Here is a 17,808-nt window from a genome sequence, read left to right on the forward strand (position 1 = left end):
ATTTCTGGTATCTGCCCCTTGTGGATGAGGCTGGACTAGAGGCTTAGGCAGGTTTCCTGGCAGGAACTGGTGCCTGCCCACTGCTGGGTGAAGCTGGGTCCTGGACCTCTGGTGGGTAGGGCCTTGTCTAGAGGGAGGTCTGCTGATGGATGGGGCTTTGTTTCCACACACTGTGTTATTTGGCTTGAGGCTTCCTACAGGCTGTTGAATGGGGTTAAGTCTTGGTGCTAATGATCCAATCAAGATGGCAGCCTCTAGGGAAGTTCATGTAGATAAATACTCCCAGAATATCTGCCACCAGCTTTTATGTACCCTGGGTGAGCTGCAGCTATCCCCTACCTCCCCAAATGATCCTCCAAAACCAGCAGGTATATCTGGCCCAGGTTCCTATGAAATCACTGCCTCTGCCCTTAGACCTGGAACATGCAGTATTCTGTGTACGCTTCCCAAGAGAATGGAGTCTGTTTCCCCCAGTCCCGTGGGCCTTCTGGAGTTAAGCCTCTCTAGCCTTAAAAACCAGATGTCCTGGGGTCTTTTCCTCCTCCCAATGCCGGAATCCCGGGCTGGGGAGCCTGACGTAGAGCTTAGAACTCTGACTCCTGTGGGAGGGCCCCTGTGACTTATTCTTCATCTTGTGGGTCGCCCACCCAGAGGGTATGAGGCCCAGTTATATTGTGAGCACGTGCCTCCTACTGTCCTATTGTGGTTCCCTCTTTATGTTTCCAGTTGAAGATCTTTTTTGCTAGGTTCCAGTCTTTTTTTTTTTTTTCCTGATGGTTGTGTTTCTGCTTTGGTAGTGAGAAGAGGCGAGCTTGTGGTCCTACTACTCCACCATATTAATCAGAAAATGTGACTCATTTATTTTATAGCTGGAAGTTGGTACCTTTTAATCCCCTTCACCTATTTCATTCCTCTCCCAATTCCTCTTCTCTGGCAATGATCAGTTTGTTCACTGTATTATAAGTCTGTTTTTGTTTTGTTTGTTCATTTTGGCTTTATTACTTTTTACTGTTTAAGTTTTATTATTTTTTAATGGAGGTACTGGGAATAGAACCCAGGACCTTGTGCATGCTAAGCACACTACCACTGAACTGTACGCACCCTCCTGTTTGTTTGTTTTTTAGATTCTACATATATGTGGAGTCATAGTATGTTTTTTCTGTGACTTACTTCACTTAATATCCTCAAGGTATATACATGTTGCTGCAAATGGCAAGATTTCATTCTTTTTAATGGCTGATTAATATTCTGTTAGAGAGAGCTTGCGCGCACTTCCTTCTCTTGAAGGTCATTAGTGATCTCCTAGTCAGTAATTCTGATAATTTATAATAATTTTTTTTATGCTGCCAAATACATAACATCTCTCCCTCCCTGCCAAGGTTTTCATAGTCTGTTATGGTTGTATTATCACTTGTTGCATAACAAATTACCCCAAAATTTAACTGTTTAAAACTTTCTTGCTCTTTGTTATTTCACAGGCACAACTTGGCTAGATGCTTCTGACTTGTTGTCTCTCACAAAGTTGCATTGCAGGTATCCACAGGCTATAATCATCTCACAGCTAAAGGGTAGTGAGATCTTACAAGCTTACTCATGTGGCAGTTGGCAGGTCTCAAATCCTTGCTGGCTGTTGGTTGGGAGACATCGGTTCCTTGCCACCTTGCCCTCTCCATAGAGTTACTCACCACATGACAGCTTGCTTCTCTAGAGCCCAGGCTCTGAGAGAAGTAAACAAAACAGAAGTCAGTCTTTTTGTAACTTAATCCTGGAAATGACTTTCTGTTCTCTTTTGAAACCACACTTAATGTCCAGCCCATACTAAAAGGGAGCAGATTAAATAAGGGTGTAAGTATTAGGCAGGCATCATTGGGGTTATTTTAGAGGCTGCCTACAACAGTGGACAAAGTTTCTTCTGTGGAGCTCTCTTAGGGTTATCCTCTGTTCCTAGGTTTCACTTATTGCCATTAAGTAGAGGACTCTCCTTGGTTTCTGGCATTAATCACTCTTAAGTTTCTTCCACCTCTCTGTCCACAATTCATTTCCCTTTTTGAGTTCCTCTTTTTTTCTTTATTGAAGCGTAGTTGATTTACAATATTACATTAGTTTCAGATGTACAACATAATGACTCAGTATTTTTATATATTATATTCCATTTAAAGTTATTATAAAATATTGGCTATATTCCTTGTGCTGTACAACATATCCTTGTAGCTTCTTTTATACATAGTAATTTGTACCTCTTAATCCTCTGCTCCTATCCTGCCCCTCCTCCCGTCCCTCTCTCCCTTTAACTACTAGTTTGTTCTCTGTATCCATAAGTCTGTTTCTGTTTTGTCATATTCATTTGTTTCTTTTTAGATTCCACATATAAGTGATAACATACAGTATTTGTTGCTGTCTGACTTTGCTAAGCATAACACCCATTCACATTTTTGCGGATGGCAGAATTTAATTTTTTTAATGGCTGAGTAATAGTCCATTTTTTATGAATACATCTACACACTACATCTTTATCCATTCCTCTGTTGATGGACATTTAGGTTGATTCTGTATCTTGGCTGTTACAAATAAAGAGTGGAATTGCTAGATTATATGATAGTTCTGTATTTAGTTTTTGAGTTCTTTTTTACCTACTCTTAAGTGCTAAGCTTCCTTAGGACTCTCTATAGGCATTCTCTTATTCTCATTTCTGTAGTTCTGCCATGCTATCATCTATATGTTGATGAATGAGATCAGTTATTTGCAACCCACACTTGCTGTGCTCCAGACTGTAAATCCAGCTGCCCAGTGGATTTCATCTGTATTCCTCACTCCAGACATTCCTCGTTATCTTTCTTGCCCTTCACACTTTTCTCTTCCTCAGGCGTTTCATGTCAGGAGTAAGTGGAACCCAGGTGCATAGTCTGGAAGTGTGAGTATTTGAGTATTTGAATCCTTTTCCTTTACTTCTTTCCTTATTCTTCACGGTTTTAGAGTCCTTGCAGTTCCCTCTTCAGTACATTCAGTTCTTTTTCCCATTGATATTCTTAATTTCTCTGTGACCTACTCTTTTCTTTCTGTTTTTCACGTTGTCAGGATTAACTTCTAAAAATTTTCACCTGACCATGTCCTCTGTCAGTAGGCAAAGCAGGCTAGCATTCTGACAAACAACCCCAGGATGTCAGTGGCTTAGCAGAGTAGACGATTATATGCAGACAGCTTTCCTCAGGTAACTCATTGAGAGTGTTCATTAGGTTGCCTTCTGTGCAGTAATTCAAGAACCAGGCTCCTTCCATCTTGTGGCACCACCCTACTCTAGGTCTTTTGGGAGTTCTATTCATTCAGCTGGCAGTTGGTGAAAGAACCAGAGGATCATGAGTAGGAGGTTTTATGGACTAGGTCTGGAAGTGGCTGGTATCATTTTTGCCCTACATTTCATTGCCTAGAACTTAGCCTGTTGGCCATACCTGTTCAAGAGAGGCTGAAAAATACAGTCTTAACTATTTAGCCCAGAAGAGGAAACAGCTTTGGTAAGCATCTAACCACACTGCCACTCCCTTGTTCCCTAAAACATACCCAAGCCAATCCAAATAGCTTTCAGGATTATCTCTACAATAAAATACAAATATTTTATTTTCCCTTGTTTGCCTATTGCATTGTGTTTATTTCTACATTTCTAAGAATCGTACTATTTCAGAGCTGGAAGAGCCTTTAGAGAGCTTTTTTTTTTTTTCTAATACAAAACTCTGAAATAGATTCTGTACATACTAGAGGAGAGACCCACAAATTGAGTCCCAATTACCTTCAGAAGGCATTTCCTCTTAGCTGCTAGCAGAATGAGTGTGTAGGAGGTGGGGTCCCCAAGGCTACCACCCCTAGGTTCAGTAATTCACTAGGTGGACTCACAGGACTTGGCATATAGTTGTACTCAGGGCTGTGATTTATTACAGTAAAAGGATACAAAGCAAAATCAGGAAAGGGAAAATGCATATGGGATGAAGTTCAGAGGAAACTAGGCTCTTCTCCCAAACATGACCCTTCCCTAATGTCTTTCCTAGTGGAGTCACACAGGACACACTTAATTCCTCCAGCAGTAGTAACAACATGTGTATGAAATGCTGCCCGGCAGGGAAGCTCATTAGAGACTCAATGCCTAGGTTGGTTATGTAGGCACCCTCTCCCTACCACATAGCACAATTCTAGGTTCCCAAAAGGAACTCAGATGTTCAACATAAACCGCATTTTGGGGTGCTGTTTAGGCACAGTGAGCCACTCTTACTAGTTCTGGGAGTGGGAATTCTTTCAAGATCCAAGTTCTGAATCAGACAAGGGCCAACTTTGCAAGCCTTCCTAAGGATAACAGTGTCAGGCCTTCTATGTTAAATTAACTCTTCTGCACAGTGAGTGAGGTTCAGACCTCCATAGATTGGGATTTTGTATAGAGAATCTTAGAATGTGCAAAACTTTCTTGACTTAATACTGTTTTTGAAAATTATTTTTCTATCAATGGGAAGAAAAGTTTGGTTCCCTTCTCAGCTCTTTCATCTAATTTTTCAGGTACAGTTACTGTTTATATCCTTCTAGATACCCTGCATATAAGGACATACATGTATACATGTAACTTGCTTTTAACCCCTAATAGATATTTCCAATCTAACTCCATTTTTTAGTGATTACGTTATATTCCATTTTATGATTTACTTAACCAGTCCCCTTTTGATGGATAGTTAGGCAGTTTTCAGCTGACATGTTTTTTAAAAGTTGGTCATTTCCTGGATGAAAAAGGAATGAACTAAAAGATACAGTGTAGAGATAGGGGTTTAGGGGCCTAAAGCTTATTCATCGCTTTCTGTAAGATTGGAGATATTTATATCAGGAAATGGTATTAAAACAGTTAGACTCTTAAAATACTGATTTTGAAGCTATAATACATGTTTGTTTTTTAAATCATATCTACTGCCCTATTATCATGTCTTCATAATTCTACTAGTTGGTAGCTGCAAGTTAAACAATTCCTCTTTAAAGTTGGGATATCTTCCTCAAAGAATTATCAGGTTTGAAAAAACTAATATAGTTGACCCTTGAACAATGTGAGAGTTGGAGCACCAACCCCTTCGAAGTCAAAAATTAGTGGGTAACTTTATGGTCAGCTCTTCTATCCATGGATTCAGCCAACTTTGGGTATAGTACTGTAGTACGTATTTACTGAAAAAAAATCCACATGTAAGTAGACCCTCTCAATGCAAACCTTTGTTGTTCAAGGGTCAACTGTATGCAGAATGCTTAGAACAATTCTATTTAAGTATTTGTTGTGATTATACTTGAATAGGCTATCCTATTATGTACACAGTAATTATTACTAAAATTTTAATAAGTGAACCAACATTTTGGATGAATGACTTGGAACTGTGCACTAAAAATCTAGAACCCCTGCCTCCTGGATAAGTATTAAATATCAGGATAAGTATTTTGTTTTTCAGTTGGTGCTTAGTTGGTCTTGAAGTCCCAATTAGTGAGTGCTCGATTTTAAGGAAACCAAGGGGAAAAGTGGAACATCTGGGAAAATTAATGTTGATTACTTCAGGATGTTGGAATGATACTTTCCATGATTTATATGAGTCATTAGGACTTTACAACTTTGTCCAGTATGTTAGCACTACACACGTGGCTATTTAAATTTATATTAAAATTAGTTGAAATTAAGTAAAATCTAAAAAATTCAGTTCTTTAGTCACCCTAGCCACATTTCAAGTAGCCACATGTCATTAGTAGCTGCCACACTGAGCAGTGCAGTCGTAGAACATTTCTGTAACTGGAGAAAATGAATGAGAAAAAAGGCTCTCCTAGAGTTACTTGTAAATTAGGCGGTTTTCAAAATGCATAAAAAGCACCTGCAAAGTTTAAAATGCAGTATCTTGTTCTCTTTCCCCAAAGATTTTTTTGATTGTTCTGATGTAGTGCTTAGAAATCAGCATTTTAATTCTCTCTTCTCCCAGTTGTTATATACAGTTGCCTTAGTTGCATAGCATTATAGTAAATTCTGTATTCTGTTAAGCCCCTTGAGATCAGTGTTTACTTTTGTGTTTTCTATAGCATCTAAACTATATACATGGTATATAGTTAGGCTCAGGTGTTTGAATTAGTAGGCGGGCCACCTCTAGCAGATGATTGTTTATGGTACACTGGAGCAAACTGGAAGAGGATCATTTGGCATTTTGTATAATTCTGATAAAATAAATGATTATAGTAAAATTTTTCAATTAGAAATATTTTCAATATTTAATGAACTTGAACTTGTTTCTATAATAAGGTTTATGTCGGCTTTATGCTCAAAAAGGCTACATACATTTTTAATACTCCAAATTATTGACAGTCATCAGAGATTCCATTTGCATAATAAATATGTAATACATTTAAAACATTTTTTAGAGCCATTCAGAATTTTAAATTGAAATGCTTAAAGGGAAAGGCTCATCCTTTTTTATTGACACAATGTATTACTGACTTTTAAGAAAATGTGAATGTATTTTGAGCCCAACATTAAAAATAATAATGTAAAAGTTAAGATGAAGCTTTGAGAATTTGTGTGCATAGTAGCTGTCTTGGATGCCACTTGAACAAAGAAGAGATTTAAGGGTTTTAGTTGTTCCTGTCAAGATGTGGCCATTCAGCTTTATCATATCATCACTCTGGACCAGTCACAACTTGGTCTGCCTGGTTATGTTCCTTGGCAGGTGGTATATAAACTTCTCCAGCAGCTCCACTGAAGATGGGCAGCTGCTTACTTTTCAGCTAGCTGTCAAGCTGTTGTTGAGGTGATAGAGCATTGTCCACTGTGCTTATAAATGGATGGATAACCTACTGTTACCTTGAGGGCTTAGGAGATCCTTATCTCTGCTGTATCTCTTACTCTTTAAAGATACACTCTTTTGGGAAAGCTGTGATATAGCTGAGGCCTAATTTTACAGATCAGAACAGGGAGGGGGAAACATAGAGAGCAGGTAATTTATTCAAAGTCATTTAGCCTGTGTTATGTGAAGTTACTGGTCTTAGGGCTTTAAATTTTGGATTATTTAAAACATTGCCTTAAACTTTCATTTTGTAGAGTTTACCATATACTGGTAAAAATTAAAAATGCACTTGAGTACAAAGTTAATTTCTAGAAATCACATCACATGCTTATAATCCCTGCTTTAAATTATAAAGGTGATAGACACGTGCCCCATCCCCAGTTTTGTTAAGAAAAATTTCATATATACAGAAAAATGAAGAATGGTACAGCAAACAACTCCATAATTTCTTCCTAGAATCAACAATTAATGTTGCTCTATATATTTTCTTTATATTTATATATTTTTACTGAACCGTTTGATCCCAGATCTTCAGTATGTATCTCCTACAAAATAAGACTTTCTGGCATAGCCATACTACTTCTAAGAATATTAAATACTTTTTTAATATCCAGTCAACTTTAAAACTTCCCCATATGCCTCAAGAATATCTTTTATAGCTTTTTAAAATCAAGGTCTGATTAAAGTTCACATTACACTTTTTCATTTTGTAATCTAAAACAGACCCCACTTTCTTTTTCTCTCTCTTCCTGCAGGCTTTCTGATGAGCATAGGCCAGTGGTCTGGTAGAATAATCCAGCACTTGAATTTGTCTGATTAGGTTCTCATGTGTAGTTAAACTTGGTCCTTTAAACCCTATATTTGCTGTGAATTAATAGGTGTAGAGGTGTGGTTAGGTTTAAGTTAGCCATCTTCGGCAAGAGTACTCCACGGTGACACTTCATATTGCAACACATCAGTAGGCACATTTGTTGAATTTTCTCATCATTAGTAACTCGATTATTTGGGTAAGGTAGTGACAGCCAGATCTTTATTGTAAACGGACATTTTTTTCCCTTCGCAATTTGTAGGTAATCGGTTGGCTAATACTTTACAAATGTCCCAACAGCCTTTCACCTGAGGTTTTTTTAGGCATTGGTGATTCTTGCCTAAATGAATTTTTATATGGGTCAGGGGTGTTACAAAATGGTGATTTTATTCTTTTATACTTTGTAAGTGCATTAGCCAGCACCTTCTGTAAAGGTCCATCTTGTCCTTTAAGTGTAATCATGCATTCAGGGATTCTTATTCGCTGTATTATAGTCATAGTCAATTTTTTTACCCTATAATCTATTGGAATGAACTTCTACCCATAGTGGCTTATTGAAATTTCAGGTTAGATAACATTTTAATTTAATCTTCTGTTTATGTCAGGATGTTTAACTGTCAGGATTTTTTTCCCCCCGTCTGGACATATACGAAGAACTTAGAAATTTGTGTCTGCAAAAAGTAAATTTGATCACCAATATGCATTCAAAAATGATATGTTCGAGATAAATTAAGAATTTAGAGTATGCAGATGGGCAGTAGTAAAATCACCAGATTATTTATTTTGCTCCCTCAACCATTTCTATCTAAATGTTGCTATAGTTGGGGAAAATTATAGAAACATTGGTCAAAATCAGCAAGAATCCTTTTGATTGGCTCTTCTGTCTTTCTGACGTTATCTCCCTGAAATTTTTGAGTGTTTCCTTTTTTTTTTTTTTTTTTTAAAAAAGAATGACCCAAACTCACCTTGCGTCTTCCTTGTTCCACAATCCTGGAATTAGTCATTTCTCCAAGGAACTTTGGCTGTTTTTAGTATTTAGAAACCAAGATCCAGGAGTTAGATGGACTTAACTGCTTTTGGAGTATAATTGTTTCTGGGGCATTTCTTTCCTTTTTTTCAGTTGAGATAGAATTGACACATAACACTAAGTTTAAGGTGCATAACACATTGATTTGATATATTTATATTGTGATACGATTGCCATTGTAGTGTTAGCTAACAGCCTATCAACATCATATAATTATCATTTCTTCTAGTGGTGGGAACAGTTAAGATTTTAGGGTTTGATGTTTATAATACAGTTTTGTTTATAATCACTCCACTGTGTATTAGATCTCCAGGACTGACTTACCTACTAATTCCAAGTATGTACTCTTAAACACCCAGTCTCCTACGCCCTGGTAACCACTATTCCATTCTGTTTTTTAAGTTCAGTTTTTGAACATTTTTTATTAAAAATGATCAACATACTAGTTTCAGGTGTACAACATAGTGATTTGAAATTTGTATGTATTTCAAAATGATCATGATAAATCTAGTTAACATTTATCACCACACATAGTTACAAAAAATTGTTTTTTCCTTTTTTTCTTTTGACACTTATTCTAACTGTATTCACTGTGTTGTACATTACATCCCCAGGACTTACTTACTTTATAACTGTAAGTTTGTACCTTTTGACTACCTTCATATATTTAATACACATACCTCTGGCAACCATCAATCAGTTATCAGTTCTTTGTAAGTTTTGTTGTTAGTTCTTTTGTTTGTTTTTAAGATTTCACATGGAAGGAAAGTCATAGTCTAACTTATCTCACTTAGTATAATGTCCTCAGGAACCAACTATGTTGTGGCAAATGACAGGTTTTTTTTTCTCCTTATGGCTGAATAGAATTCCATTTATATACAGTTGACTCTTGAACACTGAGGATTACGGACATCAGTCCCTGAATATAACTTTACAGTTGGTGTCGGTATGTGCATTTCCGTATCCAACCATGAATCGTGTAGTGCTATAGTACATATTTAGTAGAAAAAATCCATGGATAAGTGGACCCATGCAGTTCAGACCTGTGTCATTCAAGGATTCACTGCATATACTACGTCTTTATACATTTATCCATTGATGGGCATTTAGGTTGTTGCCGTATGTTGGCTATTGTGAATAATACTGCAATAAACATGGGGAGTGCATATATCTCTTTGATAACCTGTTTTCATTACCTTTGGTTGTATATTCAGAAATGGGATTGTTGGATTGTATGTAGTTTTATTTTTAATTTTTTGAGGAACCTCCACATTGTTCTCCATAATAGCTAAACCATTTTATAACCTTACCAACAGTGCACAGGGATTACCTTTATTCCATACATCCTTGCCATCACTTACCTCTTATTTTCCTGCTGATAGCCATTCTTATAGGTGCGAGGTGATATCCTAGTTTTGATTTTCATTTTCTCAAGGATTAGTGATGTTGAGCACTTTTTCATGTACCTGTTAGCTATTTGGATATCTTTGGGAAAATGCTTAGTTTCTCTGCCCATTTTAAAATCAGATTTGTTTTGTTGTTGTTATTGAGTTGTAGTTGTAGTCCTGGTTTTGTTCTTTATCATGATTGCTTTGGCTATTCAGGATGTTTTTGTGGTTCCATACAAATTTTAGGATTTCTTAAAATAAATTTCTGTGAAAAATGTCATTGGAATTTTGATAGAGATTGTGTTGAATCTATAGATGGCTTTGGGTAGTGTGGACATTTTAACAGTAATAACTCTTTTCAGTTCCTGAACACAAGATGTCCTTCTATTTGTTCCTGTCATCTTTCTGTTGTTTTCTTTCAAAAAAGTCTTGGCAGTTTTCATTGTATAATCTAGGGCGTTTTATGAGACTCACTGAGGACATTTTTTTAATGAGTTCCTGTTGATATTTCCATTTCAAATAAGATATAGTTCAGGTTTTTAAAAGTTTTATGTTTACTATATTTCTCTGCACTGAATCTGGATTCCTATTAACATATTTACTGTTATCTAGTAATATATAAAAGTAGGTTGAAAACTACAATAAAATATTACTGCTAACAGTAAGCCTACTGAGTCAAATTTCTTTGAATTATCTGTTCTTAAAATATATCCCGCTGTACAACAAGGATATTCAGGATACTGTGTTCAGAAGTTACCTAAGTACTTGTTTACACTGTGTTCTATGTTATCAACTTGCCACTCAGGTTTATTTTGTGTGTGTGTGTTTGATAATAGTTTTTTCTTGTTTAATTAAATTTCAAACATGTAAACATGGTTCAGAAGTCAAAACCATAAAAGATACAATTGGTGAATTTTTGTTCTGATTTCTGTGCCTTCTACCCACTTTTCACCCACTCCAGTATAGGTAGTTTTTTCTCAGTTTTTGGCTGATCTTTGCTGTGTATTTTTTGCAAAAAAAAGTAACTATATGTATGTGTGCATAGATACAAACCAAAATAGCATATATATAAATTAAAGCTTAAATGAAGAGAATATAAATTGTCTGAAATGTTTATTCACTAGTCATCTACTCCAGGCCTTTCCTTATTTAACTATGATAAATATTGCTGCAATGAATAATATTGTGCATATCTTATATGTGTGAAGTGTATAGATTCCTGAGACTTTTTAAAAATGGAATTTTAAGTGAAAGCCTATCTGTAACGTCTGTTAATTGAGACCTGTTTTTCCTGCACATGTAAACATAAGTGTGTTTATGGGATGAGATCATGCTATTCAGAGTAATGCAGCTTTTCACTCAGAGTCATGGGTATTAACACTTGGTGGATTAACCATAAACCACAGCTGCTTGGTATTCCTTAGGTTGGATGTACAAAAACAATTTATAATATTATGTAGTGTTCTCCAGTTAAAGTATGAAATAATTTTATTTCAACTTATGTGTTGGATTTCTACATATTATTTTATAAGCTTTTTTTCATTCCACAGTTTGTAGTGGCTGTTCATAGCAAAACTACATTTTAAATGTTTGTTTCACATGTTGGGTGGGATTTTCTTGCATGAATGTACATAATCCTTGCACTGATGGATATATAGATTGTTTCTAATACCGTAATATTAGGAAAAATACTGCCAACACAGTTGTACAATCTTTGTCTTCCAGAGTTGTATTTTACTTTTTACATAGCCATTTTTTTTTATATAGCCATATTTTTGGTAAATTTTTTGTTGTCATTGTTAACCGTTGTCTTATATTGCTGTCAAATGTCAGTGACCTTTGATTTACACTGTACACTATTGTTAAATTAAGAAATGCTGAGGGGAAAAAGTAGTAGAATAACTGCTTGGAAGGATTGAGCATTTTTGTTGCAAGACTGCTATTACTATTTCCACCGTTGAAATGCCAGTGGCATGTTAAATGTTCTGAGATTTTGGAGGATGAATGCCTATGTGTGTTTTTAATAATGAAGATAAGGAGGCTTATTGAAGTGGTAGCTGGTTTTGAACTGACTTTGCCCTTGATATGAAGTTAATAGTTATTTTAAAATTTGAGTCCCTGGTATATATGGAGACCAGTGCTAGGCACTGCATATTCAAATAGAATGCTCCTGGGCCACAGGTATCTTACAGTTAAAGAATATCTTGGAATCTTAAATTTAGTGATCTTGAAAGGATTTAACATCTAAACATTTTAGTGAATAGCTGTTGAATAGTTACTCTTTAGCTTTGCACTTACATATTTAAATACACATGAGCTATAAATAAAGACATTGTGACCCAAATTATATACACATTATGAGGCTGGCAAGGTTTATTAGAAGAATCTTAACAACTTGACAGCATATGCTACTGAGGCAGCTAAATTAAAAATCACCTGCTATTTACTCTCATATGATGTTTATATCTGACTAGGAGAATTTCAGTGGATTTTCATGCCTTTTTGGTAGAGTCAAAATATAGGTTACAAAATCTTAAGCTATAGTTTGCAGCTCTTCAGATATATGGTGACTTCCTACTATGGGCCCTGTAGTGCTTATAATAAGTTAGTGTACAATAGACATTTATATCACTGCCCTCATGAAACTTACATATGAGGAGACAGACAAATATAAGTATGTTATTCATGTTTGGTGAAACAGAAAAAAGAAGGGGGAGTTGGGGATTACAATTTTGAGGTCAGGGTAATCCTCACTGAGAAAGTGACATTTGTGTAGACTTGTAGAATTGAGATGAACATGTCTGGAGGAAGAGGATTCCAGGCAGAGGGATCTAAAGTGGGAATGTGCTGGAGAAGCAGCAAGAAGATCATTGTAGCTAAAGGGAACTGAGCAATGGGGAAAAAGGAAGAGGAAACCAAAAGAGTACCAGTGGCTAGGTTCTGTTAAGCTGTGTTTGTTCATAGGCCATTATAAGGGCTCAGGCTTCTGTTCTGAGTCAGTGGAGGGTTTTAAGCACAGGATGACCGAGTTTTCATATTTAAGAAGTATTTTTTGGCTGTTGTGTTGAGAATAGACTATAGGGAGCAAGGGCAGAAGCAGGGAGACTAGTTAGGAGGTTTACGTAGTAATCCAAGTGAGATGATGGTTCTTGATTATCATAACTGTGGTGAGCAATGATTGGATTCTATATGTATTTTATAGATAGAGCCAAAATAATTTTTGACAGGTTGATTTTGGGGAGTGGGAAGTCTCCAAAGAATTTGGCCTGAGTAACCCTAAGGATGGAGTTGGTATCAGCTGAGATGGGGAAAATGTGTATTGATGGAACATCATGAAGGGGAGTGAAGATAAGGAACTCATTTTTAAACATGTGTTTGAGATTTCATTAGGAAATTAAATTCTGGGACATCATGAGAGGTTCAGGCTGGAGATAGAATTTCTAAGAGTTATTGGTATAGATGGTTTTTAAAGCCATAAAACTGAAGTAGATCAGGTAAGTGAATGTAGAGAAGTCCAGTACTGTGAGGTCAGAAGAGGAAGAGCCATTAAAGGAGACTAAGGAGAGACCGGTTAAATGGCATTTTAGAAACAAAGTCATGGAAGTGTTTATCTTGGAGGAAGCAGTCAGTTTGTCCAAGGCTTCTGGATGGTTATCGTGATCACGTGTTCTGGTTTACATCTGTTGTCTTGGTGTAAATTGTTAATGGCACCCCCATTATTTTCAGAAGCATCCTCGTTTGGTTAATTACGTTGTCACCCTGCTAATAGATCTCGTAAGGTTCATTAGTTTAATGCTTTAATTTGCTCATGTAATGAAGATTGGCTTGTTGAAATTTGTGTTACACTAGTATTTTTATTTTTAGCAGTCTTTAGATGTTCATGTGAAAAAGTTGTAACCCTTGTCATGGGGCTCGTAATAGAAGAGATGATGTACTTGAAGTGCCAAAATATAAGGAATTCATTTTATTGGAAAGTCATTCAACACTTGTTTTGCTGGATATGTGCTGTACCATGGTAAAATAATTAAAATAGGCTATCATAGCATCTATTTCATGGTAAAGTGATTCTGTTGTCCCTCATTGTCAGCATTTTAAATATAAATTCTGAGCAAGGAGGAACTTTATACATCTTGCAAACTCTCACCTACAATGAAATCGGTTGCCTTTTTGTATATAATTATGAATAATTAATAGATGTGTGTAATATAGTGTAAAATAACTACTGTTTGTGTGAATAACATACTTCTGAATAATATAGTTTTAGCTGAAACAACTTGTGAAAATTAAAAATATTGTAAATTTGACACTAAAAATGAGCATTTTAGATTTTAAATAAAGGAGTTCTGTTTAACCCTTTTAGCCACACAATTTTGATGATAATGTTCTCTGAAGGCACCTTAGTCAAGGACTTTCTGGATCTGAGTTCTTGTTTTGAACTTCGGAGAGTGTTGAGTGGTTTCTTGGCTTTTTTTTCTTCCTTTTTCCTGGAAATGACTGGTATATATGCCGCCTGGTTTAGATGGGATGTAGAGGTCTCTAAAATGATCAGTGATACACATGTGTATACATTCGTTTTTCCTCTTGTTTCTTTGGCTAATATTTTACCAAAATCTCAAATAATTTACTTATCCTAAACCTACCTACCATTCCGGTGGGTTTTTCCCCCCTTTTCTTTGTAAACTTTTGTTTAAAAAATAAAGATGAAAATGTATACTTGTGGGAAAACAACTGTAAAAGCTAAAGAGGGTGAAAGGGAAAGCTTCCACACTTCACATCCTTACTCAGAGTTATATATTATTAAGTTCTTATTTATTCAACAAAAAATTTTCTTTATATATATATATATATTTTTTTTTTTTTTGTCTTAATGGGTATCCTTCCTGCACAGTTTTGCTTTATTTAACAGCTACCTTCTTTGGATATACTGTAATTTACGCACTTACTCTTTTTCACTTCACTTTTTCTTTTTGCTATGGTAAACAATACTTCAGTGAAAATCTTTATTTCCTTTGAGTTCTTGAGGCAATATATGTGGCGTGATACAGTCTTAATGGTAGAATTACAGGTTCAAGGGTAGTGCAATAAACACTTTTTACAATACTGCCATTTTGAGTTTCAGAAAAGGCTGTGCCAGTTAATGTTAACAATCTGGTAAGTCCTCTTTTTTTCCCTGTATCCTCATTACAGTGTGTTTTGAAGCTTGAATTTTTGCTAGTCTAATACAGAAAATAATGCTGTCATAATATGAAGGGAACAACTTGGTCTAAGAATTTATAGCAGGCAAGTTGAGTTACATATAATGGATAGATACGGGCACAACTGACCTTTAACTTTGTTATTACTTTAGAATTAAAAAAAATACATATCTTGCCACATGCCCAAGATTCTCCTACTCTTTTTTTGAGAAGGATGTGAACCTTTGCTTTACAGGAAGAATGGGAACCTTTGCTTTGCAGGAACAAAACCAAACAGTGTAGTCTACTTTGTTTATTAAAGATAAAGGTTTAAATGCCCTTACCAAGGAGCTTTTAATCTTCATGAATTTTCTGTACCTTACATGGCAAGTTCTGATTGTAATGAAATTATAAGCAGATTTCAGAACATAAAGCTGTGGAGAAGCCAGCTCCTTGCATAAAGATGTTTCAGCAGTGGTACTTGGTAAAGTCTTAAAAAAAACTTTTTTTTTTTTTTTTGGTGTGTTTTTTGTGTTGGTGATACAGAATAGTTCCTCTGACTCAGCAGGTGGTTGGATAAACTGATAAGCATCCTGTCATTTTAGCTATTATTGCTGTTTTGAGCTTCCTTTTCTAAATTCTCCTAGTGAAAAGTTTCAACAGTACAGGAAGGAATTTGGGTTTTAGGGCCCTTACTTGCTTTTAAGTCAGCCATTCAGATACCTAAAACATACATCCTAATATACAACTTTAAGACCAAACTACTATCTGAATCTGAAGCAGTACATAAGTAGTAAAGTGAATAAATGGGATCTTGTAAATAAGTTATAGATAGTGTGGGAAGAGGGACTAAAATTGTCAGATGAGTATTTCTACAAACCCTAATTTTAAGTTCCTGTGGTTTCTAAAGGATATAGGATAAATTGTCATTGAAATGATAAAATAAAAGTCTCAAATAGTATAGACTGTCTTGGTAAATTCAATCTGTTTTTTGCAGCAGAAGTTGGGGGTGATAGTTTCTTTTTATTACTGGCCCTACCTAATTTTAAAATTTGACATCTTTTATCAGTAGTGGTTGAGACATCTTAATTTAAAAAAAAATCCTTAGTGGTATTTCAGGAATTAAGATGGAGAGATGGAATTTTTAACCCTAATAAAAAATAAACTAATTAAAAAAATGTGGATTTTTTTTTTAAACAGGTGCCATGTTTCAGAAAAGAGTAAGACCCCTGGTAAAGAAAAACTGAAGACACTGTACAGACACCAGATATAGGCTAATTACAAAGAAAGCATTAACCTGCCTCTGAGGTGACTAAAGGGGAATAATGGTGATTTTGCGCCGGGCTCGGCCGCCTGCTTCCGCCCCAACCAGCAATGAATCTTGACTCGCTCTCGCTGGCCTTGTCTCAAATCAGCTACCTGGTGGACAATTTAACCAAGAAAAACTACCGAGCCAGCCAGCAGGAAATACAGCATGTAAGTAGTCTAATCAGAAAAGTGCCATTAAAGGAATGAGTATACAGTGGAAAGTTGGAAATTTATGTGGGTGTATTGCATAAAAAGTAACTTTTGCCCCTTATTTCATATGATTTCAGCTTAATATATAAAAGAGATCTTATCCCAGTCTTTTTTTTAAATTTTAGGATTCACAGATTTTAATTTTTCTATAAAACTTTTGAAATCTGATCTGATTTGTTTCAGTCTTGTCCCTGTTTTTTTCCTTTTCTACTTTAAAAAATTGAGATGCACTTCACAAACTATAAAATTGACCCTTTTAAAATGTAAAATTTGTTAGGTTCTAGTAGATTCACTAAGCTGTTGAGCTATCACCATCTAACTCCAGAATGTTTTCATCACCCCAAAAAGAAACACCTGAATCCATTAGCATCTACTCTCCATTTCTCCCTCCCTGCAGCCTCTGCCAACGACTAACCCACTTTGTGCTTCTGTGGATTTGCCTTTCTGGACATTTCATACAGATTTCATGAATTTCATTTTCATATAAATGGAATCATACCATAAGAGGCTTTGTTTTTCAAGGTTCATTCCAGTTGGAACATACATTAGTACTTCATTTCTTTATGGATATGTTACATTTTGTTTACCCATCAGTTAGATATTTAGGTTTGGTTTCACTTTTTGGCTATTGTGAATATTGTGGGTATCAACGTTTGTTTACAAGTTTTGGGTGAATGTCTATTTTCAGTTTTGGTGATGTATACCAAAGAATGGAATTGCTGGATCATATGGTAACTCTGGCTTTCTGAAGAACTGCCAGACTTTCCCAGAGCACTTTTCATTTCTAGGAGCAGTGTATGAAGGTTCCAACTCGTCCTCATCCTTATTAATACTCATTATTGCGTGTCTTTTTGCTTTTAGACATTCTAGTGGGTGTGAACTGATATCTCATTGTAGTTTTGATTTATACCTGATGGTGTTGAGCATCTTTTCATGTGCTTATTTGTATATCTTTGGAGAAAGGGCAACCCAAATCCTTTGCCCCCCAATCTTTTAAAATTACTGTTCTCAAATACAGATTTAACTTCAGAGCATTTCGCTCAATCTTTACAAAAGTAAAATA

At 35.7% G+C, this 17,808-nt stretch overlaps 1 protein-coding gene across 6 annotated transcripts in view; it reads left to right on the forward strand.

Annotated features, from left to right (window-relative positions):
- The window catches only part of CNOT1 (CCR4-NOT transcription complex subunit 1), a 95,008-nt gene that overhangs the window by 10,338 nt on the left and 66,862 nt on the right, over positions 1–17,808 (forward strand). For all 6 annotated transcript variants that reach the window (XM_010967251.3, XM_010967253.3, XM_010967252.3 and 3 more), the window contains exon 2: positions 16,428–16,703. In XM_010967251.3, coding sequence (XP_010965553.1) covers positions 16,602–16,703 — 102 coding nt within the window. In that variant the 5' untranslated portion in view covers positions 16,428–16,601. The remainder of the gene's footprint in view (positions 1–16,427; positions 16,704–17,808) is intronic.

This window comes from Camelus bactrianus, chromosome 9 (genome assembly GCF_048773025.1).
Source record: "Camelus bactrianus isolate YW-2024 breed Bactrian camel chromosome 9, ASM4877302v1, whole genome shotgun sequence".
NCBI lineage: Eukaryota > Metazoa > Chordata > Mammalia > Artiodactyla > Camelidae > Camelus > Camelus bactrianus.